This window comes from Poeciliopsis prolifica, unplaced genomic scaffold (genome assembly GCF_027474105.1).
Source record: "Poeciliopsis prolifica strain line A6 unplaced genomic scaffold, Auburn_PproV2 SCAFFOLD020, whole genome shotgun sequence".
Lineage (NCBI taxonomy): Eukaryota > Metazoa > Chordata > Actinopteri > Cyprinodontiformes > Poeciliidae > Poeciliopsis > Poeciliopsis prolifica.
This window is the reverse complement of record NW_026562395.1, coordinates 9,070,826-9,098,086: the sequence shown is the minus strand read 5'-3', so window position 1 is coordinate 9,098,086 and position 27,261 is coordinate 9,070,826. Positions and strand designations below refer to the sequence as shown.

Genomic DNA, 27,261 nt, shown 5'->3' with positions numbered 1-27,261 from the left:
CTGCTGAGTATCAGCAAAGAATAATACCGAGCAAGGCAGCTTGACGAGTTGAGAAGAAGTTATGTCTGGCTGTCCAGTGGACAGGGAGAAGCTTTTTCTAAAGATGGACGTTATCCTTCGGCTTCTAGAACAGGAGTAGTGGATAACATCCCTATGTCTACGTCTTGGCACTGCTGACACATCTACGACGAAGGGTAGGATTGTTCAAGTCCCTGTAGCTAACAGCAGCTATCAGGCTACAAGGCTAACGTAAGATGGCTAGTTTTAAGCTCTAGGCCTTTCTAGAATAACCTGTTTTCACCTGGTTCCGTAGTGTATCAGATGCAAAGTCGTAGTTCTTTCCGCTCTGCTTTGATATTGTCAGAGTTGTATTGTCTAATTTACTGACCAAAAAAAGCCAAAGTTATTCTGAGTGTGTTGTTGGGCTGTTTTTAAAGGGCTGTTGCTGTTACCCGTGCTGAGTAGCCAGCTGGAGGAAGGCTGTGGTTGTGCCGTTTTGACAGCTTCCAACAGAACATTAGAAACACTGTTCACCAATTCATTCAGTGAATTAGACATGCCCTTTGATAATAGCTTTACAATCATAAAATTGACACTTTTTTTAAATTCGTGTTCACGTTCAAATATATGTTCTGTTGAATTTTATAAGTAATGGTAATTACGAGCTGTTATTGTTTCATATCTTACAAAACTCTCTTTTATCCAGTAAGTTACTGGCTTATTTTAGCTAGTAATGTCTCAAACGTTGCCGCCCTCTGAAATGCTGGAAACACCACCTGGATATCCGTTTGAAGAAATAAACTATGAGGATATTGAAGTTGAAGAGGTGGGTTGCACCAACAGAGTATGAAGCTTACATAGTACGGTAATTACTCATGATTTTGAATGTTATTGTGTTTGTTACCTGTGTAGGTGGTGGGAAGAGGAGCTTTCGGAGTTGTCTGCAAAGCCAAGTGGAAAGGCAAAGATGTTGCGATAAAGACAATTGAGAGTGAATCAGAGAGGAAGGCATTTATTGTCGAGGTAGTGTCTACCCTTACTACAGTTCTTGTGTTTAGTGCTATATAACATGCAGTAGCAGCACTGTCAAGTTAGAAATTCAGATTTTTGGTAATTTATCATTAGGTTGTCTATATCCCTCCTGTAAATATTGATCTCTGTCAAAAATCACAATAGCACTACCCTTATCTGCCGGTTTTAAAATAATGTTTTTGTTAGATTTAATTCCTGTAAAGCTTTAAGTTCCTCTGGAGTAAAATTTGATTTTACATGAATCGGATGGAAATGATTTTGAAAAAAATCTTGATCAGTATTGATAAGGGTGAGCAATTGAGTTGGAAGTTGGCCCAAAGAGGGCACCCAAATAGATAAGCATACTTTATACATATAATATTTTATATTGTTGAAAGATATTAGTGTGATTAGAGCAGCATCCAAAAGTATCACCTTGGTTGTCTCTGACAACACTGACGTACCTGAACTCTGCTCAACCTCTGATGTCCATCAGTAAAACATACTTTAATTTTTGAAGGATATGGGACTGAAATATCTTGAAAAGTGAAACACCTTCAGCAAATGACTGAAAACCTGAGCTGAGTGTTTTATTGTTGCCACTGGTGATTTTTTATTATTATTGTAGTTCTAAAACACTGTAGTTCAGTTTTTTTTGTGTTCAAACACAAAAGGATTGTATTTCAATTTTAGGCATTTCACAATACAACATGTGATTTAGTTGACGCTAGTAAATGGTCAGAAACCTCTCAAGTTTCAGGGCCTTTCTTGCTGTATTTCCAGCTGGGATTTCCTACCAGGCAGTGCAGATAGTGTGCAGTGTGGAAATGGCTCAGCCCTAACAGTGTACACTGTCCAGTGTTGATTGAAAGTACAAAAGAAAGTCTGTCACAATAATTAAATAAATAATTATGTGATTAACTAATTAATCACATGATAAATTGAAACAAATTCAATAATTTGAATTTGTATAATTTATACATTTTCCATTTTTCTCTCACTCTGCCATAAATTGGGTGACAAAACTCTGGTGTTTTGGTCTCAACTATTTTTACTTTTGCCCTTTTGTTGAAAGACAAAAACTTCATAATTAATTTTATATGTCATTTATTTTGTTTTGTTTATTTATTCTGGATATTTAAAATGTTTTCCTGTTCCAATGTTTAAATGTTCATTACAATTTTAGGTTTATTGATCTTTGACAATATGTTCCTGAATTATGCCATTAACATTGCATTACGAATATCACAATAACTTCTGGGACAATTTATCATCCAGCAAAATACCATGACAGGCCTTTACAAAGGCATACAGATCATCTGCCATCTCAGGGGTTTTTGTATTGTTAATGATTTGTGTCACAAATCATTTAATGAGGATAATTGTATTTTTTAAATTGTAATAATGACTTTACATCTGAAACCTGAACCAAACTTGTACTAGTAGGCTTGAAAAAAACAATGCTGTAAAGGTTTTGTCCACAAATCACAGAACCTGCAGTCAGCTCTTGGTTTTCTTTTGTTATATCGTACACTGCCACTGCTGTGCAAGTTCCTTTCTCCAGCCAGGTTGTTGCTTTTGAGGCATCCTTCTCCTATTAACCCTACTGGCAAACTAGAGTTTCAGAGGTGTGTTTGGAGCTTAAAAAGAAGAAAACTTTTTTTCAGTGTATCACAGCCTCTTTTATATCAACTCAGTGTTGCTTTTGGCTATTGTGTCCCCTCAGCCTCATTATTACTGTCAAGAAAATGCCTTATGTTCAAATTTTCTCTGAGTTTTAGCTTTGGTGCTTTTATCCATTATTTACTTCCCGAAAGCCACTAAAATAACTTTGCAAGAATTACAGTTGTATGCAAATGATCTTCTTTATAAACTCTGCTCATGTATTTTACAGGTAATGTGTTTATAAACCTATCTACTCAAATGTATTAATACATTAGTAAATGAGTGTGCTCACCATGGAATGATGTCTTAGAATTATATTAATTCTATGTTTCTAAACACCAAACACAGTGAATAGCAGCAGCAACATCAGGTTTGCAGAAGTTTTAATTATGTAACTGTGATTAAAACAGTTACATAATTATATTTGAATGCTATATTTCCTTTTATCCTATTACTTGAGGAGTAATAATGCATTCAGCTAATTAGAGGATAAACAGTTTCATGTCAAAAAGATGAAACAATATTTTTGCAAAAATTCAAAACAATTTTTGTTTTTCACAAATTGAATAAGAGCATCAATGATCAGAAATTATGTTTATACACATGTAATAATAATATTTTATCCATAATGTGTTCCAGTTTTTGTTTTAAAAAGTTTTTACAACCAATTGAAATGTTTTATGAATCTGAAATTGTTTTTGAGAAAATTATTGGTCCACTTCAGGAACAATCCTGACTTTTCTTTTAAACCTTCCTGAAAACGTGGAAGACCAAGATGTTTGTTTAGAGACGATGGAACATTTTCTTAAGCATTTTTTTGAGAATCTGCATTTTTATTTTTCAAGCTTATAAAGTTAAGCATGTGATTAATCTGATTAAATTGTATAAAAACTTGTTTAAGCTCTTCTGTCATCTTTTAGGGCTGCACTTGTTTCCCACTGGCATTAGTCATGTAACACATAATTTGAGAGGCGCGAATGTTGGCCTGATGTTTTCCACTCACCGCCAGCAGCCATTTTAACCAAACAATATGTGTTGGTTGAATACATATTGTTTGGTAAGCAGTTAAAATGTTCTTGCTGAGCTGTGACATATGATGTTTCGTCTTTATCACCAGCTCAGGCAGCTTTCACGAGTCAACCACCCCAATATTGTGAAGTTGTATGGCTCTTGTAAAAGTCCGGTAAGTTAACTGAAGAGTGAGTACATGCCATGAATTTTCTGTCTTGGTTTCTTGAAGAGGGTTTTCTCTGCTCTTTTCCTGCTTTAGGTGTGCCTGGTGATGGAATATGCTGAAGGTGGATCGTTGTACAATGGTGAGTCCAGATGCTGCTGTTACACTCTTTAAAGACCACAGGGTTGAGATGACCCTGTTTTAATTTACCTTTTCACTGTTGCATGATTGATGGGAAACTTGTTGGATTTTCTTGACAACCGGTTTTTGAACTATGATTTTCAGTGTTTGTACTGTTTGTGACTGTTTTATCAATTCAACTGGAGATTTTAAGGTTTGAGAACAATAAATTTGAAAAAAATAAACTTGAAGCTTTTTACTTTATTGTTCTCACTAAAAACTTATACGTGCACACCAAGTATAAGATGCCCTCATGTTTTATCTTACAGGTATGTGTTTTTTTCTGAGTTAAGAATGAATTTCATCTTTATGTGAAGGTCTGCATAGCTGAAGTTGACTTGGGTAAATTCAGCATTTTTTCTGTAGCTTGATTCTATTGTGCTGCAGCTCAGCTGGATTCCAGAGTTGGACTATGTTCTCTTGTGTTTTTTTCTCAAGGATATAAAAATTATTCCCCAACATTTAGAGAAATGTGACTCAAGTCACAATGAATGAAATGTTATTATTTGTCCAGAAACTTGTGGACTTCTTATTTGCAAAATAATTATGATTTGAATATAATTGGTTAATTAATGAAGCTGTGAGGTGTGCATTGTATGTAGAGCTGTCAGTATTTAACATAGACTAGTGATATGAGCTTGTTCATGGTTTCCATTCTGCACACTCTTCTCGTCCATGCGTAATATTTTTGAAACCATGCCTTTACTGTTTTTGGGATCTCATGTGAATGCTGTTTCTAACTGTAAAGTCTCAGCTTTATCTTGTCTAATTGTTGAAGCAGCAGACACTTGGGTAAATATATGGCTCTGCGTTGTGTGCCTGCAGGATCCAGTTTTCTGCCAGTTTTGGGGGGTTTTTTGCTGTTGTTTTTGCGTCTGTTGTCCATAGTGGTGTTTGTGACTGCGTTCTCTTGTTCGCAGTGCTGCATGGTGCTGAACCCCTCCCTTATTACACTGCTTCCCATGCCATGAGCTGGTGTTATCAGTGTTCCCAGGGTGTGGCCTATCTCCATGGCATGAAACCAAAGGCTCTCATTCACAGGGACCTCAAACCACCGAAGTATGCTACTTCTCCTCACTGTACACACACCGCTGTCTCTTTTGTAACTATCACTGAAGTGCCTTGACTTCACTCTGATCTTGCTAGCTCACAAACACAGAGAGGCAAAAACTGCTTACTTTCCAAGTTATAAACTTATACATCATAAAAATAAGAATGTTATTTATTAAAAAACAAAACAAAAAAAAACACTAAGAACGTGTAATGGAATGCAGAAGCGATTTAGTTTAGTTCAGAGACGGGGCTGCTTAGAAAATATCAAGTTGCTGAAGGTTTGAAAGTTGTCTCTCAGTTGTGTCAAGTACGTAACCATGATACAAGCATAAAGACAACCACAACAAGTCCCAAGGAAGCAGAAGTAAAAATCCTAAAACTTGTGCTCTCTCAGTATTCACTGCTTCGCCACATATAAGCTGTTTAACAGCCAGTGAAGTGTTATTGAATCACATCTTTGAGATCTAAAGTGCTTAACACACTTGAAACATGTTAATTCACAGATAATCTTTGTTATCCAGGAACAAATTCCTTTTAAACTGTGGTTTTCAAACTTCTTAAGTTTCTTTTAGGGGAACAAGACTTTTCATTGCAATTTGAGTTTTATTTTCAGACCAAAAAATAATTTGCAATATCTTGTCTTTCTTTTGTCATTTTCACTTGTTTGGGAAAAATAGACATTGCTAAAAATGTATTCATCATTTAAAATGCACAACTACGTGTATATTAAAAGGTCTGACAGTCTCAGGGAGAACAGACTTGATGTAGCGTTGCTTAGCACATCTGGATTGTAGATAGTCCTGAATTTGTGCTTCTTCAACTCTGGCTGCTCCTCAGGATATCCACCAGTTTACTGGCAAAATGAAAGTAGAAACCAAATTATATATTTAGACGTTAGTTGACTGAGCAATTTGTTCAACATATTCACTGAAACATAAAACTCCTCAATCAGAATTTATTTTTTCTTGAATAATTTGTTAAAATAGAATATATAAAGATAATATAAAATAATCTCAACAACCTAATACTAATTCTGTCTATTGTAGCTTTATTTACTACATGGCAACACATTTCTTTTTGCATGTAAAAAATGTCAATAAAATAATGTCTCTAATCTCATACTCATTTAAATAAATTCTTAGAATAACTAATTTAAAAACAGTATACTTTTAAAAATGCACAACTCCAATGTTTTTAAAGATTAATAGTTGTATCATTCATCAATAAAATATGAGTAGGAGAAAACTTGTGGATGAATGGAAATGCTGCACCTTCTTGAAAAGGAATTCAATAATCCTGAATTTGTGCTTCTTTGGGTCAGTACCCAGTTCCATAAATAGAAAATGTTAATTATAAACACTCCTAAAATAGCCAACTAATTCCAACTATGAAGATGAACATTTGGTCACTGTTTCTGCTTTGAAGCTGTTGGGATGATTAGAAGTTTTCCCACATCGGCCAGAGCAGAAGGAGATGATTCTCCCCTTTAACCTAAGGAGGGAAACGTGTTTCTCTCCTTAGGTTGATGCATTCATCTAACATAATGGGATATGTTATATGTATTTATTTACTGAATTTATGGGTATCATTTGTTGCAATTGGTGGTGTTACTTACTTTTGTTTGTAGAATTAGCCAAACTGGTATTTTTACAAAATGTAGAAGAAAAACCAGTCTAGAAAGAAATCTTTGTCTGGGAGAGATTTTATTAGTGCAGTTATTTCAGCACATCCCGGTAGCTCTTTTTTTCTAATTGCTTTTATTTGTTCCATTGTTTGTTCCAGTCTGCTTCTAGTGGCAGGTGGCACAGTGCTGAAGATCTGTGACTTTGGAACAGCCTGTGATATCCAGACCCACATGACCAACAACAAAGGAAGTGCAGCATGGATGGCTCCAGAGGTATTTGAAGGCAAGTAGAAGTGGCGTTCCTGCTGCCCTCCTGGTTTTATTGGACAGAATGCATCCTGATATGTTTGTTTTTATTTATTTCTGCACATTCTCTCTGAATTGCCACAAACCCGTTCAAGCATTTCTTCGTTTTCCTTCTTATAGTTCACTTTACGCAGGCACTTTTCACTTTAATTGCATCTTAGTGCTGCCAGCAGGATACATTAATCGTTGATTCATCCTCAGACATTGTACACTCTGCTTTATTGATGGTAGTCACCAAAGCAAGGCAAAAAGATGGATGGTTTGATACTTGTGCCTTTATTTCCCCGGGGACACTACAGTGTAGAATTTGTGTTCTCGTTCAGCCAGCAGCCTAATGTATCACTAAATGATGAGATGTGTTCTTGGCGAGAGGGTCAGGAGAAAAGATGAAATAACATCTAGTCATTATCTTGTTTTTGGAGGCGAGATACAAATGCAATTAAACAACTTTCTCCTGGCCTCTCCGTGAACTCTTCACAACTAATTTGCATTGGTGTAAAGAGCAATCAAAACACACCAGCACAGCAAGTTTAAAATAGGTTTGTGATGTGCACATTTATTCTTCAACAGAGGCCTTGTAATTAAGCAACACAGGAGCTGTTCATCAGTAAAAATTGCTTGTATATTTTCATCCTTTTCCCTTCTGAAGGCAACGAGGAAATAAAAACTGCTCTTCTGCTGCTCTGTTTTCTCAGGCACATCTTTCTCTCTCATCTTAAATTTGCCACAGAGAATTGATTTTATCAGTCATCAGTATGAGAGTTTGAGTTTCCTCTGTCTGAAAATGTGCTCAGTGTTTTTGTGGCTCCCTCTGTAATTGCAGGCAGCAATTATAGCGAGAAGTGTGATGTTTTCAGCTGGGGCATCATTCTCTGGGAAGTGATCACTCGCAGGAAGCCCTTTGATGAAATTGGTGGACCAGCTTTTCGCATTATGTGGGCTGTTCACAACGGTGAGTCACACTGTGTTTTTAAATGTCGTCTGTCTGTGTGTGGGATCCAGAGGCCGTAGTCCAGCTGTCGGCCACTAAGAGGCCTCAGACGTATCTGTGCCTTTAGGGCTACAATCTACTGACACACGCAGCACTACCTGCAGTTTATTGTCCTGTACACAATGATTAAAGAAAATGATCATGGAATTCATGTATGAAAGAGTGCGCAGCATTTGAAAGTTTGCTGTTGGGAGAAATTCTGAAACTTACAGAACAGAAAAAAATCCAGATGTTTAAAATGTGTACATGTTGCCTTCATGAATCCAGATTTGTGGTGAACTGGGCAGCACAGCTGCGCATGTCATTTCTCCACACTGTGCAGTTTGGTATAAATACACAGAAAGTTTCCATCACTGGACTGAATAACCATGGCAACGACCTCTGCTTGAATCTGTTTTCAATGACAGCTAATAAATATATATATTTTTAAAGGTGCCTTTCAAAACACCTTTTAAATGTATTTATTGCATTACTTTACAGAAAATAAAATTAAAAGCAAACTTAGAGGGGCAGTATTGTGTGTTTTTCACATTTTATAAATCATAAAATAATTGTATTACATAAAATGTTAACTTCAGTTATTACAAAAACCCTGAGCTCATTTTAGGAGCTCCTTCTCAGAGGACCGTTGGTAAAAAAACATTGTTAAAGGGTTAATAGAGGAGCCATATTGTACTGACTTCCTGAAGGCTTGGAAAGAGCAGGAGTTTCTAAAAAGACACAGCCCGGAGCTTAAGTGTTAAATTTATTTTTAAAAAGTTTGCATTGCTGCTGGACATTTTCATGGCAGGTTAAAAGTTTGTTTGGATTACCACACACCGTTATGCTTTATTTATTTTTGTACATTTTTGTGTGTAAAATGTTGCACTGCACATTATTTTTGAATATAGAACCGAATTTGTATCTGTGGATCTTTACTGATTCATTCTGAAGATGTAAAAAATAAATTTTCTGTCTTTCAAGATTAGTTTTTTTAACCTAATATTTCTGTGTTTAGGTACAAGACCGCCACTCATCAAGAATTTGCCTAAACCCATTGAGAGCCTGATGACACGCTGCTGGTCTAAAGACCCCTCTCAGCGGCCTTCCATGGAAGAAATAGTCAAGATTATGACTCATCTAATGAAGGTAGTATGTCTTCTCCCATTGCTCACACCCTCTGCACATTTTCATTGAAGTGCAGATGGTGGTAGTCTCCAAATTAATATTTCTTTGGATAAGTGGGAAGATTCATATCAAGTAGCTTCCTGTTCTAATGTTCCTCATTAAAAATTAAAGAAAGAAATCTGCAGTGTTTCAGAAGGACGAGAGGCCTGTAAATTTCATCATTGCTAATTTTAATCACTTCAATTACGAGACAGAAAATGAAAAAGAAATCCAGCAAAGTTTCAGCTTTTAAAGCACACAATTTAGTAAATTTCATAATGAGCTTTAAACATATTGCTTTACCAGATAATACAGATCACAGATCATAACTACAAAATCAAAATAAGTGAATCAGGTCTCAAAAGAAGCTATTTAAAGTTTATCCTACAATCATATTGTAGGATGTTTAAGTAATTTGCTTGTAAATTATGGTAGAAAATAAGTATTTTATGTTGAGATGCACCATTTTATCTGTCAACTGATTTCCTTAATTTTGTGAGATCAATGTTTGGCTGATAATTATATGTAAAGCCAATTTTATCTACCAATCTTATCTTCCTCGACAAAGGTCTAAAAATCAAACACTGTTCTCAAAAAAAATCAAACACTGTTCTCTTGTGCTCTGCACTGAGAGATATTTGACTGAAAAGATGCAAATCATATCTGCGTGGTGCAATTGACAAACTGTTGCCAACTCAGAAACTTGCTTTCTATGTTTAGTGACATTTCAGACAAAAAAATTGGTTTGGCCAAAATCATAATCAGCAGGCCGGACTTTTTAAAGAGTGGTAATCAGCGATTAACCAGAAATCAGCGATTAACCAGAAAACTGCAATCAGTGCACCCCTCATATGATCAATAATAAAAATTTAACTCATTGCTTTACAAATGCAATTAAACAACTTTCTCCTAACATGACCTTTGTTAGCAATCACAAAGGTCAAATGTTTCTTGCAAGGCTTCAGTCTTCACCTCCAGTTCTGTCTCCTGTTCTTTCCTCGTTGCTTCCCTCTGTAAACCAAACATCTGCTGGTCACTACTGTCTTCCTCTACTCTACCTTCTTTACCTCTTCTACCTGTAACAACACTGTTCCACCTGTTCTCCTCTCGTTTACACATTAATTCTATCTTGTTGTGATTAATCTTCATTTTTCTCTTTTCCACTCCACACTTCTATCTCTCCCATTTGCCCTCTATCCATCACTTCAGATCATAATGTCATCTGCAACTCAATGGTTTGTAGCATAACCTTTGTAGTCATGGAGCCTTCTGTCTGATGGACAGGCTGTCAGATAAGATCAACACAAACAAGAAGGGGTTTAGATCCTTGATGCACTTCCACCATCACATGGAACTCCTACAGCACACCTCACTGCTGTCTCACACCATGTCTCATACATGTCCTGTACCAGTCTGACATATTTCTTTGCCACTCCAGACCTTGTCATGAACAACATCTCCTCTCACTGGCCTTCTCTGTTCTCTCCTGGAGAACTGAAAGATGGTTTTAAGTTAACATCAGGTGAACTGAAATCACTAGCATCCATCATTTTTCCCCACGGCTTCATTGTATAACTTACCACATTTTCATACACAGCTGGTCTTTGTTTTTTTTTTTTTTTTTTTTTTTTTTTTTTTTACTTAATTGTGCATTTCATGGAGTCAAATTAAATTCAGGCTGTTAATTTGCTATTCCTCTCAGTACTTCCCAGGATCAGATGAACCTCTTCAGTATCCATACCAGTATTCAGATGAACCACAGAGCAACTCTGCAAACAGTACAGGTAACAAATAATCTTTTCAATTTTCTACAACTGTGTCTGTTCTGGCTTCATAATGTCTTTAGCTTCTTCTTGTACAGATTATACATTCTGCTGTGTCATTTGAGATTGAATGAACACTGTTTTATTCCTTTGGTATCTAAACTTTTTTTTTATCTCAACACTTTTTCAGGGCTTGATAAACTCACATGCTCGATGTTTCTCTCAGCAAAGTTACCAAAATAAAACCATGTGTCTAAACATTTTTATTCATCAAAATGTTGTATAGTACATTGCAGAAACTGTCAAGTAGTTTTGGAAACACCTGCCTTACACTTAACAGTTGATCAGCATAAATTGTCTGTGACTGCTTCATACAGTGAGTGATTGAACTGGCTTAGCTGCATTGGGATTGCACATGTTAACTTGACAGAGGAGAAAAAGAATGCTTTGCCAGCTAAAATCCAATCAAAAGGTAGTGTCAGGGATTCTCTAAAATTGGGTAGTACAGATTTCTGTTACTGCACACAGAAACAGCTGAAGGCTGTGAACTTCTTACGGTGAAATGGATAAATAATGATTCTGTGCTCTGTTGGAACACTTTGAATCAGTTCTTTAGCACTGATTGCAAACTGTTGCATCCCACATTAAGTTTAATTTGCTGATTTTGATTCTGTTCTTGTCTTTTTTTACTGTCATGTTGTTCCATGATGTGAGATTAACTTACTTATTACATACAGTAAGTTATTTCAAGGTTGTGAAGGTTCAAACATTTTTTTACAAGTGTAAATGGTTTTTTTAATAACCCGGCCGTAAAAGACAACATGACAAGGCAGAAGGTTATACAATAAAGATTGATCAAAATCCACTCTTACTTCAGCTTCAAAGTGGTATGGAAGGACATTGTAATTCAGTACATCTGTTTAAATAGATGTGGGTGGGTTATTTTTATTTGCTGTGCTTTGTTGTAGGTTAACGTTGTACTTCTGTATTTTTGTTTTGACAGAAATAGTTTTTCAAGCTCAATAAACATTCTTTTAAATTAGACGGATGTAAAAGTAATCAAAGCAGAAACTGCATATAATTTAAAATCTTTTGTGCCTTCTTGTTTATTGGATCTTAGTTTCATATATGGACTATACTGGGACCAGCACAAGCAACAGAAGTGATGTAAACATGGAACACAGTGATTCTCAAGGAAGCAACGACACTATCAAGATCACTCCTCAGTTTGCACCTCATTTCAGACCAAAGGTAAGGCCAACATTATTGTAAGGTTCTGATTAGGCCTGTCACAGTAACAAATTTTGCTGGGCGATTAATTGTCCCAGAAATGATTGTGACAAATGGTAATATTGTTGTTTTCAGGGTTTCCCCCAGAAAACTTGCTAAATTATTATCAGATTTAATTTACTGCTGATAATGTGGCTTTAGTAGTTCTTCCATTTCATGTTTGTTGAGTTCTTAATAAGCGCCACAGAAACTGTTTTGGTTGCTCAAGTTTATGGGACGAGAGTTTCAGATTTAGTTGACTAAGTGGACAAATGGTTTGATGCATCGTGTAACCGGAAAAATGATGGTAGAAAAAATAATTAAATAATATAAAACCAGAGTGATGCGTGACTATGAGGCGAGCCCGAAAGCTCCTCTCGGGTCTGAACCTGTATGATGATGTTAGCACTGGTTCGTTATTCACCAATGCACCAACCAACCAGAACCACATACATAATCTTTACTCTGAAAAGTAAGTAAAGCCACACGTTGGGTAGGGTGCTGAGACGTAAACGCCTCTTTGTTCACAAAGATAAATCATTGTCACCACTCACTCAACGCACCCCTGAAAGCACGGCTGCAAGTTACATAGAGCTGTGCAACCAGAGCTAACATGGTGGGGTTCAAACCTTTCCCTTGATGTAGAGTTCTGGAAAGAAACATAATTCCTCACAGGGGGTTGATGTAAATATCTATACAAGTCAGCCTGTGTCCAGTGTGAGTGAAAAGAGGCTCCTGTGATCCGTGCTGAGGCAAACTTGAGATCAAACAGCGGTAGTGTGCAAGGCAATGAGCAGAGATGCCAGAGGTGTGATTGGTCTGCTCTTCCGGCTTTAAAGCATGGCCTGCCGCCAGGGTTACAATACACTTGGGAAAACTTTGTGTTTTGAGACCATTGTTAACTATTATAACGATAATAAAGTTTGCAGAAAGATGCTGCAGATATGCTGAAGATACTGCAGATTCTGTAAGTCTGTTGCTGAGAACATCATCTCTTCTACTGTCATTTGTTGGGGCAGCAGCATCAGAAACAGGGAACTAAAAAAAGAAGAAAGAAGAAGCTCTGTTCTTAAAACAGTGATGGAACATGGACCAGAGGTGGAACGTGGCTCGTGTGGTTGCTGGGTTCACGTTCTGTGATAATGCTTCTTGTCTAGCTGCAGTATATCAGGGTGCTACTGAAGGAACTCCTCTCTGCAGTCACAGTCTAGCATAATTTTAAGATGTTCGTTCAGCTGTGACTTGGTTGGCATGTGTTTTGTCTCTCATCTCCCGTAGGAGAATTCAGTAACACTCCTACTGGGAGCAATGTTCTCCATTGAGTTTGGTTGACTTCAGATGTACTCTCTTTAAGGTTCACAGAGTTCCTGGCTATCAGGGCAGTCTACTTCAACTTCAATCTCCTCATACCTTTCTACTGCCCAGGTCAATTGGTTTGTGTACAGTTGGTTTATAATTTTGATTCCTCCTGTGAGATGTAAAGGTTATGGTCTGAGACCTAGAGGGATAGAATTACCAGGTAAAGGCTCTTTAGTTTTGGCTTCAATCTAGCTTTTAGGAGCTCTCTTCTCCAAAACACCTGACTATGAAACTTAAGTGCCTTTTCCACCTCTCTTTGTCTTTGGCTTTAAGCAAATAATACAGTTTAATGCCCTGATGGGTGTCCTTTTAATAATTGTTTTGGAAGGAAATTATTTTAACCAACAATATCTGTTTGTCTTTCTTTATTTAGGGAGACTCACTTAGAACTTTACCCTTGTCCAGAGGGAGCAGTGTTGAGAGCCTGCCAGCAAGAACACAGTGCTTTGCATCCTCCGACAGCAAACGAATGAGTGCTGACCTGTCTGAGTTGGAGCCCACAATGCAGTTTACACCTGCAGGTACAAGCAGACATCACACTGCACAAAAATATGCAGGGAGTAAAAGTTATTAAAATATATTTACAGTTTTTTTGTTTGAGAGGACTTTTCCACATACTGACGTCATTTTCTCTTTATTTACCCGGATATTGTCAACTCTGGAAACTTCACATGTCAATGTGCTGAGTTTGTTTTAAAGCTTGAAGGCTTGCAGGAAACAGTGTTCAGTCATGTTTCCTCTACAGGCTGAGAAAATAAGCAAACACACCACTGCTTTCATTTATGCCTAAGTGTTTGCTGTGTTGTTGTCTAGGCTTTGATGCTGCTTTAACAATCTGTTTCTGTAATGTTCTCCACAATGTCAAGCATTGCAGATGAGTGCCTGCTGATGTTCTCAGAAGTGTTGCACAGCACTGCTCCTGGAATGGGCAGGGTGCATGTTTTTCTTACAAGTTCACTCTCCGCTCTGCATGTACATGACCCATATTAGCAGTCATGCTGTGGGCCCACAGTCTGTCTCAGTCTGCATGCTTGTTGTGTACGCAGCTGTATGTGTGTATGTGTGTTTTTGCAGCACGCAGCCAGTATAAACCAGGCCATCGCAAAACTGCATCATTCGGGACCATTCTGGATGTCCCCAAGATCGTCGTCACAGGTATCACTGGATCCCTGGGCTTCCCGGTGACTGGATAGAGCTTGCTTGACTGAGCCTGTGGGTTGCTGTCAGCTGACATGGTTCTCTCATTTGTGTCAGTTTCTACCTGTTTACCCCCACTAAATTTCCTGGCTGTTTAGTTTTCTGATTTACGGTTGTGTTTGTGCTGGCGCGGGGAAACCGCACGTTGTCCCTTGCTTCAGTGCTTTCTGATTTACTTTTCAGTCAACAAAACCAGAACATGAGTTAAAGTTAAACTTTCTCATCTGAGTTTGTAATTTCTAAAATCAGTTTTTAGTTGACTGTGATAATTCACTGGAAAATCAGTGAGAACATCACTACAAGTCAAGTGTGCAGATGAATTAACTTTGCTAACTCATGGCTCTGTGTTCTGTTGTCTTTGTGTCTTGACTTCAACAAATCATGGGCACAAAGAATAAATTGGCTCACCAGTTCTTTGGGTTTTGTCCTTGACTTTCATGCATAAAGGACTAAGAGAAAGCATGACTCTTTGTTCCTTTTTTTCTCTCTTTAAATCCATTAACTTTGCTAAAGTTATTTTGATTAATTTCCTTCGCTTTGAGGGTCAGAGCTATTATTACTAGCAGAATGAATATGAAGGAATGAGGACAGCTCTGGGTGTCAGAAATGGCTTCTTCTTCTTCTCAACTCGTGAGAGACATTGAATATGATCAGATAGAGGCTAAGAAAGTCATTGGATCATTTGTGTCACTTTTTGGCTTTTTATAATGAAAGTTGAGTTCATAATTGTTATAATATGACAATTATGAACTTACTTATGAACTTACCAAGAAAAACACTCCACTAATTTTGATAAAAAAATTTTAAATACAACATAACAGTTTTTTTAGCATATCTTTGTGATGCAGTCCAACTTCATCTGATCAAGAAAAATCAAACTCATTGTTTAGATCAGAGATGATGAGCTATTGAAATGTAGGCTGATATCAATATCCAATATCAACATTGCTGTTTTGGCCAATTTTATATATTTTAAAATTTAAATGTGTCATAATGTCATGGCCAGTCCTCATCTTTTTCCAAAACACACACACAAACACTAATCATTGTTTTTCCACTCTTTTATTATCTGGTAAGTGTTTCTTAGGTAGCTTCAGTATTCAGTAGTGTAGCTTGAAGGATTCATAGAAAGATGATTAACAAATCTGACATAGTAGGTCTACTTTATAATAAAATTATATAGAAAAGATTCTAAAAGTGAAGTTCAATTTGAAAAGTGTGCATTTGCCTCCCATAGCACAAAGGGACATTATTTTGAATGTATTTCAGCACCTATGAGCCATTTGTGCATCATAGCTATTCAAAGAGGTTCAACAATTCAAGTGCCAGTAACATCCAAAGTTATTTAGCTCATAGTTTTACATAGATCAGGGTTCAAATTTGCATACATCAACTTATTAAAATTTCAACATTGCAAATGTTTAGTTTAGCAAAAAGAAATTCAGAAGTCTGCTCTGATGTGTTGTGTGCTGTGTCCTTGTTTACATGTGTCCTCGTGTTTCATGCTAAAGTGTTTCATAGAGCCTAATATCAGCCAGAGTAAGACGAACCCTTATATCTGGTGTAGAGTAAAATATCTGCAGAATTTGGTTATTATCTAAGCTTGCAACAACAACACATTATGCCATCTTCTATGCAGATGTACCTTTAAATTTGGAACTATGATTCAAACATGAAAAATGAATATAAATTGATTTCTTTTAATCTTGTGATTAGAAGAATCACAGAGCCCTGTTTGTTATTTTGACAGATCTTTTAGAGAGTAACTGAAATGTACTAATTGTAGCCTATTGAGATATATATTGTTATCGTGACATAAAATTGTCCATATTGTGATACGTGAATTTTTTTTCCATATTGCCCAGCACTAGAGGGAAGATATATTGAATGCATGAAGAAAATGTGCAACAAGTCATAGAAATCCAAGGAACCAGTCGAAATCTGTCAGTAAAAAGCATCTCTGCTGCTCAGCATATCAATATTAGCAGTTTAAATTGATGACCTGTAAAAAGAAAAAGGTTTCTTATTACTAATGTATTGCACAGATTGGTATGAGTGGTAAAAGCTAAGAGGCCTTTACATAAAATGTGATGTTAGAGCACATTAGTGGGTAATTCAAATTCAAAAATACTTTATTGGTCCTAAAGAGAAATTAAATGTTGTAACTCATTCGATCAAAGTAGCCTATTCAAAAAGTTAATGTAGAGAGTGATGGCTGTCCTGTAGCGGCCTGTATTACAGTAAATCTGAAGAAGCCTCTCAATTTGTGTCCTATGGAAGATCTATAATCTGACATAAATTTCATATTAATAAAATACAGTATATTTGCGAGGAGAAATGTTATTGTTTTAATACTTTTTACATGCTTCATGTCTTCTGCAGCTGCAGTTCTCTTTGGCCTGGTTGGCCAAACATTTTTTTATTTGCCTGTAATTCAACCCAGGCTGTCAGTGCACACTCATTAATAGAAGCTGCTGTGGATTGACTTAGTTTGCAGAAACAGTGTCTTGCAAAAGTATTCTTACCCAATTATTTTTTTGTCACATTTTGTTAAGTTTCAACCTCAATCTTGTATTTTTATTGTTAATTGATTAGGATTAAAATGATTACTGGAGGAAACATTTTAGTCTGCCTTCAAACTGGGATTTACCTGCTACCAACATGCAACCAGACTTACAATAATATACTTTGGATCAAAGTCCAGACCTAAATCTAATCTAAAATCTTTGGCAAAACAGTGACTGGCCACAGACACTTACCAGTATCTGAGTGTGCAGGTTTCCAAGTTTCAAGTTTAGAATTGCTAAAATGACACCAAAATACTCTAATTGCACTAAAACATGATTCTATTGAGATAAAAATCTATGCCACACTTATCAGATTTAAATTTATCAGAAACAACTGAAACCATATTTTCTTTTTCTATCTCGTCACAACCAGGTTCTGCTTTTGGTTGATTTTTCATATCAAAGCAAAGAAAGATATTGAAGTTTGTGGTTGTATCATATCTGGAAGCTTGACTAACATGGAAGTATGAATACTTTTGGAAGACACCTCTATGTGTGTGCTGGACTGGAAGTAGTGAAAGCTCTCTTCACAAACCTCCAACTCTAGTATATTATTTTGGGAGGCCTAAACATAAACCAATGAATAAGTCCCATGTTGAGCAGCAGCAGGGAATGTGTCTCCCGCCACAGCCACCTGGTCCTCTCTGGGTCTCATTCTGTCCCTTGTTTTTGCTTGTCCTGTCCTCTTGTCCTCAGCCACCTGTGAGGCTCAGAGACGCCGCTCTGTCCAGGATCTGCCAGCTATTGGCACAGAGTCCAGTCAGGTAAGGGAGTGTAGTAGCATCATATGGAATGGATATTTCTAATTTCAATACAGATTGTTGATGTGATATTAACTCGCCAAGTGGCAGAAATGGGATTTCAATGTGATATTTACAATCTTTGAAATCTAGTGGAGCTTTTTCATAAATGACAGTGAGAACATTTGTCAGGATCATAGAGTCAGTGATGTTCTGCTCAGTCATGTATTATACATGTGTATATGAGGGTCATTACCGTTTCAACAGAACAACAAATCAAACTGAGTTTGAAATGTTGCGACCAGAATAATTTGTGCATGAGAAATGTTGAGCTCTTCCACAAAGATGTTCACACCTTTGCTAGCAAAGCATCACAAGAAAGTAGAAAAAGATCAACTTTTGTTGCTGTTGTCATGGAAACTTTTTTCTTTCACTGTTGTTAGTCATATTCCACGTATGGAGTCCACAACACAACTAATGTGAATTAGGGAATCCTCCTGGGAGAGAGGCTTTCATGTCAAAATGGGTAGCTTCCATATTCAACTAATGTTGAAATGTTGACAGACAGCCCTAGTGTTTTTTTAATGTGTCATGAACTGCATGTTGTCTTGGTTCATTTCTACCCTACGCAGCCCTAGGTATGTGTGTGAGAGTTCTCTTTTGACTGTGTTTTTCCTGTTTCAGGGGAGCAGGAGCAGCAGCCGCTCCTCCAGTCCCAGTGTGAGGCCACCTGACAAGACAAACAGCAGAAGCTACTTCCCCCATGATGACCCCACAGGTGACCCCACACCTGGAACGCAAAAATCATCTGGCCATCTTACCTAAAACTTCGAATGAAAACCTCTGCATGACATTACTTGTGCACTGTTACTTCCAGTTCACTACCTTGTACATTTTCTCCACACATTTTCTATTGATATCAAAAGTAATAACTTTTGACTCCAGCACCGTCTTCCATATGATTGAGTTCAGTCCATGGCCTTTAGAGAAATCTGATCTTGAATGGCTTTCCTTCAGTTGTGGTCCTCTTCATGCAGGTCTTTTATAAAACAGTTAGAGTTGTAGTTATTAATTGATTAGTTAATTAATGACAACAAATTTTACCATTTGAGCTGTGTAAATCTCTCCTTCCCTGGCATGTCAGTTGGGGTGTTGCTAGCCAGCACATGCCACCCACCGTGTCATACTCTACACATGAGCTGATTGGTTGAACAGATCTCTGGGAGATGTAGATCAGAGGTGGGCTGGTCCAGGTCTTGAGCGCCGTAGTCCTGAAACCGTTAGATGTGTCTCTGCTTCAACACACCTGAGGCTAATGATTTGAGGTGATTAGCCTCATTATTTAAGGCCAATGACCTCATGTAAAGAGGTCATAATCAGGACTGTGAAGAACTTGACTGGACTTTGGAGATTACTCAACTATTTGATTGAAATGTGCTGGACCAGGGAGACATGTCAGAGTTACAGGAGACTGGCCCTCCAGGGCCTCTGGTAGGACCTAGCTCTGCTGGGCTCTCAGATCTGTATGATGCTGGATAATCTCTGATGTTCTCCAACTAAGATCTGAGACCGTCGAGGTACACCTGAGCTTCCAGCACTGTACAGAGATTAATCACACAGGTCACTCCATTTCCTTATTCTGTGACTTCTGAAAGCTGTTGGTGACACTCTGGACTTTGTCTCTGCAAATCACCTTTTTTTTTATTTGTACTTGTAAAACCACTAAAAAACATAACTTGGGGATGATGTGGTGGCGCAGGAGCAAAGCACGACTCACGTATTGAGGCCTTAGTCCTCGTGGTGCTGGTCGCAGATTCAGTTCTCGGCCTGGCAACATCTGCTGCATGTCTTCCCCCTCTCTCATTAACCTGTTTCCTGTCGAACTACTTTCACATAAAGGCCACTAGAGCTAGCAAAACCTTACAAAAGACATATCTTGGGATCCCTCCACGTTACAATTCTGTAAAGTGGAGGAAGTTAGTGTTACTGCGTTGGTTCATCATTTGAATCCCATTCAGATGCTGTATCACAAGTAGAGATGACATGACAATATGAGCGAAAGTCTTTAAATCCTCACTGTCACAGTGATCTGAAGTGATGGAGGTGAAGAACTTCAGCCACAGCAACCATCAGCTTATCTGAGTCTGCTCTGTTCACAGACACTAACGGCTCAGACAACTCTATTCCCATGGCTTACCTGACCCTGGATCACCAGCTGCAGGTACCTCATCCTCTCTGCTAGCTTGGTTTAATTAGCTGTAGTCTATAGCACCTTTCAGTTTTTGTCTCCATTACTCCTAACAACAGACTCTGTCTTCCAGCCTCTTGCTCCCTGTCCAAACTCCAAAGAGTCCATGGCGGTGTTTGAGCAGCACTGCAAAATGGCCCAAGAATATCTGAAAGTCCAAACTGAGATCGCCCTGCTGATTCAGCGGAAGTAAGTGTAGCTGCTGCAGCTACTGGTGTCCCTGCCTGTGAACTGTTGAGTCACAACAACTTCTCCTTTAACAATTTGCTTCCCTCTGAACTGAACTGACCAGGTTCATTGCAGCGTTGCACCTTGAAACAGCACTCAAATAAAACTAAACTCTTTATTTTGTTTCAACAGGCTGAACATTGCTTGGAGCATTCAGTGCTTTCACTGAACAGTAACAGTAGTATGATGGTGATTAAAAGTTATCAATTTAAGATGCATCAAAATGTTCACTTTTAGTAGATGTTTTGTTTTCATGGTTTAACTTCAGAAATGATGAAAAGTTAATCCAGGTGATAAATCATTTGTCACATGTTGTGCATGTATCCTAACATGCACAACATGTTTTGTTTTGTAGTCAACAAGTCTTGGAAAAATCTGGAACATAACTGAGTCAGATTACAAGTCTAAATTAATACGGAAAATATGGTTTGCTAACATTATGACTTCCAGACTTGATTTCCTCTCCATTAAGTAAAAAATAAACATTGACTTTTCAGTAAATTAAGTTTCCTGTCTTAGGTTTACCACATAAGATGTGTAGGTTTTGTGCACCCTGGTCTCAAAATGTAAACCAATAGTTTAACTATTTATTTGGCTTCTAGATCCTCTTAAACCTCAACTCGATTCAATGTTTGAAGCATTTAAACTGTTATTTTGTGGAATTTTCACAAACCAAATAGATGCAACACATATCAGCAGTTAAACAATTAAACAAGTGTAAAGTGCAAAGATCACATAAAGATCTTATTCAATTTAAGACCAACTTTACTTACATTGTGAAATCTGATCCAGGTTTGTCCAAAGGTCTGCTGAACTGTTGAGTTGCTTCCAGATAAACCCCATCAGGTTACTGGACTGAAGCTGTTTCATGGCAGCACAGCCTGGAAATGGTTTGGAAGGCATTGCTTCAAGTGTGTGTTTAAAATGATCTCTGTGTGTGTGTGTGTGTGTGTGTGTGTGTGTGTGTGTGTGTGTGTGTGTGCGTGTGTATGTGTGGGTGTGTGCAGGACAGAGCTGATCGCTGAACTGGACCAAGATGAGAAGGACCAGCAGAACACGTCCCGTCTGGTGCAGGAGCACAAGAAGCTGCTGGAGGAGAACAAGAGTCTGTCCACCTACTACCAGAAGTGCAAGAAGCAGCTGGAGCTGATCCGGGTGCAGCAGCAGAAGAGACAGGGCACATCCTGAGGACACTACCCAGCATCCTCTCTGCTTCACTGCATCACATACACACACACATACACGCACACACACGCACACACACGCACATGTCCCAATCCAGCATGTCCTGCATGTTGCATCATAGACTCTATAAGAAGACAAATAGCTGCAGCATCTTCTGTGACTATTGCCCCATCAGGAGGGGAGGGGTGGGAAACTGACTGACTGACTGACTGACTGACTGACTGAGAAGCAGCTGTAGCTGCAGGACGGACAGGCTGAGGCCACAGCAGTGGGAGCTTGTGTGGTTTTTTGCATTTGCACTCAGGACTCTAGGCTGCCTTGTGAGTGTGTGTTTGGATCATCATGACACTCCTCAGAATGTGAAACTGGGATGGAGTTCTTTTAGCTAACCGTCTGCAGAACAATCAGAAGCTAGCAGCGGGTTTGAAATGTGCCCTGGTTATGCAAAACACACCTGGTCTCCTGGAAACGAGCAGAATCTCTCCAGCTGGTCCCCGTTCTCCTCCTGCAGCCTTCCTCCTGGTCACACCTCCCAGCAGCAGCTGGAGGTCCGGCTGCTGCAGCTCCTTGACCTCCTGCAGCTTCTGGAGCCAACACTAAGCTGTGGATTCCCCTGATTGTTTGACCTCAGTATTGTTGTGTGAAATGTTTTTGTATTTTATATCCAGCTGTGGATTTGGCGAATTGGTTCTGTGGTATCTTCCTGTTGGAGCGGATCAGAACCAGTCTGGGAAGGCCCTTGCTGTCCAGGCTGCGTTTGAGCGCAGTCTGCTTGTAGTTCACATGTTGCCTTAGAGGTTGCCTGCATTTAAGTGCTTGTTTTATGGGACAGCTATTGCAGAGTGAAAAACAGAGCAGATTTTAACGTTAAGTCAAGGATGGGAATGTTTTCTGGTGAGAAAGCAGAGGAATGTGTGAATCTGTTTCCTAACAGCTTTACAGGAACACTTGATGTACTTTATGCCTCACATCCTCCAGATATGTTTGCACAGTCACTGATTTTACTCTGGCTCCTCTGACATTTTCTTTTCTTTTTTAGTAAGTGTTTTTAAAGTGGCCAGGCCCCTCCTGAGGTAGATTCATCCCACATGTAACCTGCAGGTGTTTCCTACTTCCTGTGAAAAGGAGATGTAGAAGGCATTCTACAATAAACTGAATGGTGAACAGATGTGTATCTGTGCAGTGATTCACTGTGTTACTGATTGTTTTAAGAAGTTCTGTTTTAAGTTTTTAGAAGTTCTGTTTCAGACAGTCAAGGAGTTCGGGTCACAGAAAGCTGAACATCTGTGTTCAAACAGCTCAAATAAAGTAAGTAGGAGGGGGAAAAAAATCTAGATCCTTCCACAAGGTTTTACATTATCATGTTCCAAACTAAACCTTTCCTGTCAGTTCTGATGGACCAACACAGAGAGAGCATGGGAGGAAAATGACTTCTGGTTCTCCAAGACTTTAAAGAATAAGAAAGTGAATAATAAAAGAACATGCTGACGGTGCCCCTTTTTCACCCAGAGACGTGTGGATAGTTTATGGCCTTCAGTTTTCTTGGAGCTTTGACTAGACCGTTGTACCCTGACTGTGCTGCTCTGCTGGAAGCTAAACCAGCTTCAGCTTTCATCAGTTTTTATTTCACTCTGTTCATCTTCAAATCAACTCTCACCAGCTGATCTGTTCCTGCTGAGGACAAGCGTTCTCACAGCATACTGCTGCCACCACCGTGGGCATGGTGCGGTGAGGATGATGCACTCTGCTGCTTTCGGAAAGAAAGAGTTTAGCATCTTCTTGCACATAATGCAAACCTTAAGCAACGTTGTGCTTTTCTTCCATGAAGGTCAGATTGGTGGAGGTGACAGTGGGTGGTGGTCCTGTTGGGTGTTGGTCCTGTTGGGTGGTGGTCCTGTTGGGTGGTGGTCCTGTTGGGTGGTGGTCCTGTTGGGTGGTGGTCCTGTTGGGTGGTGGTCCTGTTGGGTGGTGGTCCTGTTGGGTGGTGGTCCTATTGGGTGGTGGTCCTGTTGGGGGATCGTTCTGACCGATGAACCTGCTCTTCACTACATTCTGCACATAGTCTGCATTCAGGCCTCATCCCAGCCACAAATCCAGCTTTTATGTTACGTCTCAGCAACAGTGCAGGGTCCTGGGTTTAAATCCCACCCTGGGTCCGCCTCTTCATGGAGTTTGCAGATTCTACCAGTTTATATTTTGCAATATCATATTTAATACCATTGCTTATTTTTCCTCCTGTATTTATTAGATTTAAAATGAGCTTTTGTTGTTTTTACTTGTTGGCCTTTAAAGGGTTAATGACTGGATCTTGATCGATTTCTCTTGTCTTAACTTCTTAACTTAAATGAACCCAAACCATAAACTATTGCTCATTTATTTACTGAATACTTCCAGATGGGTGTAAATGGACTGCAGTTTGTTGTGGAAACATCTGTAATTGGAAAGCAGATGCAGGAGTTCTGCAGGAAGCAGCATCTCTGCTGTCAGTGGTTTACAATGTGGAGCATGAGACAGAGTGAAACCTCATATGCAGTGATATTAATGTTTGCATAGAGATTATGGTAATAATGGTAATGATCTCTATACAAATATTTTTTTGTATACTGGGTTGGAAGTTGAGATCTACATTTTTCAACTGAATTAGGATTATTTTTGCACTGCTGGATCCAAAAATGATCCATTTTTCTCAATCAGGTTTTTATTCTATTTTGATTTCAGAGAAATCTGAACTTCTGACTAAATTAATGACATTTTTGTGACATTATCAGTTCATTTCCTTGAATATTTTCCATTCAAAAAATAGTTTTAGGAGGAAAAAAATGTTTTCTAACAAAATGTATTAATTAAATGTTACAAACTTGGATTTCTGTAAATTGCATAATAAACACAAATACTTGTAAGTACATGTAAATTGAACATTACGTCTTCTTTGTGCAAAATTCTCCGTCTCTTTTCTGTCCTGATGGAATCTCTTCTCCTGCTCATCATTGATCAGATTCTCCAGCTGTGCGAACAAGTCCTGCATTTTGATGCTCATGTTGCTCCATAGTTCAGAAAGTTGACCTGATTGAGCAAAACAAGGTGATTTTTGGATTCAACAACATGATCCTGAAACAGATGAAAAACTCCAGACAGTATTTTGGCTGTTGTACTGTATCAGCTGTTGTACTGGTAGTTGCTGTATGTGGTAATGCTCTGAGTAACTGTTGTGAATGGCATTATGGAGGAGCATAGTGATGACAAACTGAAACAGTGTCAGAAAGAGCAGGAGCTTCTTAAAAGGACAGAGGTCACTATCAACATGTTAGATTTAAAAGTCAAAGTTCTCTGAAGTCAAGTTTGACATACAGCTCTGGAAAAAACTTAAGACCACTTAGTTAAATGATTAGTTTCTCTGATTTTACTCTTTATAGTTATATGTTTGAGTAAGATGAACATTGTTCTTTTATTCTACAAACTTCTGACAACATGTTTCTGAAATTCCAAGCAAAAATGTTGTATTTATTTGCAGAAAATGAGAAGTGGTCAAAATAGTGAAAAAGATGCAGTGGTTCCTAATGTCGCTCTGTTGTGGACAAGTAGAGTTGAAGTTTCAGAAAAGCTTTCCAAGAGCAAAAATAACTTCAGTTATATCATTTTTGTTCCCTAATGCTTTAAAAACACCTTCATCGTTGCAACAGGCTTTTTCTGTCTGTAGCTGGGTTTGTTGGAGTTGTGGCCTGATGTCGCAGTGCAGCATCTGCACTGCGACATTTCAATACAGTAACAATAAAAAAGACCATGTACCCTCAGTCAGGTGTAGGGTTCCATCCGCTCTGGGGTTTACAAGAGCCTAACATTGTAGCATCAACACATGGACCACTGATTGCATTGTGTGTTTTATTAAACAAATGGAAAATTGAATGGATAAAAAACAACCTGGCGTCAAGGAGCTGCGGTGCCTAAGTCTGTCATGAAGATGTAAATGAGATTTGACAGCATTTTTAAAATTACATTCAGTGTTTTGTTGAACCTGATCTACATCCAGCACATCAGCAGATAATTTTGTTCAAGATGATTATTTCATAAAATAAAAAACTGAAAATGTCTTCACACAAATTGAGCTTAAAAATATTTGACACATCCTCATTAGTAGATCACCTGCTTCTGTTGAAGAAATGCTTGAGAAAGATGAGACTTTGTGGAAAACTCACATCTTCTAAGTGAAATCTCTGCAGTTGCTCTGTCCATGCCGCGCCAACACCATATAGGGAAAATAGTCGATGTGCTCAAATATGACCTGTGAAAACTTAAAAAAACAACAACAACAAAAAACACTTGCATTGTGCAGCGGTACAGAAAGAGCACCGTATAGAGACTGAAGTCTTCAAGGCAGTTGTCCCCCGACTCTCTCCTCCCATCCTGTCCAGATACTTATCAATAAGAAAAACATAAAAGAAAACTCCTCACTTTAATTCCAGTTTTTCTCTTTTATGACAAAAATATTTTCCTTAATCCTTTATAATGAATCTCCAAGTTGATGTAAAAACCTCGACCCACACTTGGACTGAGGTTTCAAGGACCTCACAAACAGCAGAGGTTCAACCAGCAGGTGGCGCTAAACATCAAGACATGGAGCTCAAAGGTGCAGAGCTCCTGCTGCACAAAGAACCACATACAGTCATAGTCAGTAAATCAGATCTGTGGTTCTGTGTGGAACTAATCTGAAAGCTGTGTTATTCTTTGACAGTTGAATTATTGAAATAAAATCATTTTTTTCTATCTTATTCTAATTTATTGGTTATGACTGTACATTCAGTGCATCAGTCAGTAGAATCCTCCAGCAGCTCTCTCTGTCCTGCTGCTTGGACTCCAGATTGATGACGGTTAGATTTACCTCCATGTTGAATGAGTCGTGCTCACAGGCCAGATGGAAATCACTTCTGATTTCCATTTGATTTTCTGTGTTCTGCTGACAAAGGCTTGCTTCTTTCTTTCCACTGGTTGTTTTAGCAGCTAAATGAGGAACAATGAGTCACTTCATCGTGGAGAAGTGAAGTCATCTTCCTTCTCCTGCAACTTCTTATTGTGTGTGTGTGGGGGGGGGGGGGGGGTAGAGGGGTGTGTGTGTGTGGGGGGGGAGGTATGTGTGTGTGTGTGTGTGTGTGTGTGTGTGTGTGTGTGTGTGTGTGTGTGCGTGGGGGGGGATGTGTGGTGTGTGTGTGTGTGGTGTGTGTGTGTTGTGTGTGTGTGTGTGTGTGTGTGTGTGGCTCTTTGGTTGTTTGGTCTGCTGGAAGCTGAAGGGAAATCCACATGGTGTTGTTAAGGCTTCCTTCCACAGACCTGTGGCTTGTGTTGGCTTTAGAACAAACTAAATCCTCACTTACTGGTGATTACCCAGAACATTATTTAATTATCCAAGTGAGCATAACAGGCAGTTTCATGCATGTTGCGATTGTTCACAGGCTGCCTGTGGAAGTGGAGCCTGTCATGTCTGAGAGCCAGAAACAAACATTCAGAAAGTTTTCATTCCAAAAGTGACAAATGCATAAATTGTACAAGAAGTAGAAGAAAGA

At 38.5% G+C, this 27,261-nt stretch overlaps 1 protein-coding gene across 3 annotated transcripts; it reads left to right on the top strand.

Annotated features, from left to right (window-relative positions):
* On the top strand, positions 1-24,609 carry map3k7 (mitogen-activated protein kinase kinase kinase 7). Of its 3 annotated transcripts, none has more exons than XM_055044322.1 (18): positions 1-194; positions 707-826; positions 913-1,023; positions 3,794-3,859; positions 3,947-3,992; positions 4,951-5,089; positions 6,866-6,994; positions 7,841-7,965; positions 9,002-9,132; positions 10,853-10,934; positions 12,034-12,164; positions 13,915-14,062; positions 14,616-14,696; positions 18,002-18,069; positions 18,730-18,823; positions 20,205-20,266; positions 20,367-20,482; positions 21,529-24,609. In XM_055044322.1, exons 2-18 carry the CDS (start codon positions 734-736, stop codon positions 21,707-21,709), a joined length of 1,803 nt encoding a protein of 600 aa, XP_054900297.1. In that variant the 5' UTR covers positions 1-194; positions 707-733; the 3' UTR covers positions 21,710-24,609. The 3 variants fall into 3 exon arrangements, with proteins under 3 accessions (XP_054900297.1, XP_054900298.1, XP_054900299.1); XM_055044323.1 differs by having other exon boundaries at positions 1-249; XM_055044324.1 differs by lacking the exon at positions 14,616-14,696.
* The last annotated feature ends 2,652 nt before the right edge of the window (positions 24,610-27,261 follow it).

Excerpts from the sequence above, each read along its gene's own strand:
- map3k7 (XM_055044322.1), top strand. The coding sequence starts at position 734 with ATGTCTCAAACGTTGCCGCCCTCTGAAATGCTGGAAACACCACCTGGA. Across the intron at positions 3,860-3,946 it reads ATGGCTCTTGTAAAAGTCCG|GTGTGCCTGGTGATGGAATA; the intron begins GTAAGTTAACTG and ends TTCCTGCTTTAG. Across the intron at positions 18,824-20,204 it reads CCCCCATGATGACCCCACAG|ACACTAACGGCTCAGACAAC; the intron begins GTGACCCCACAC and ends CTCTGTTCACAG.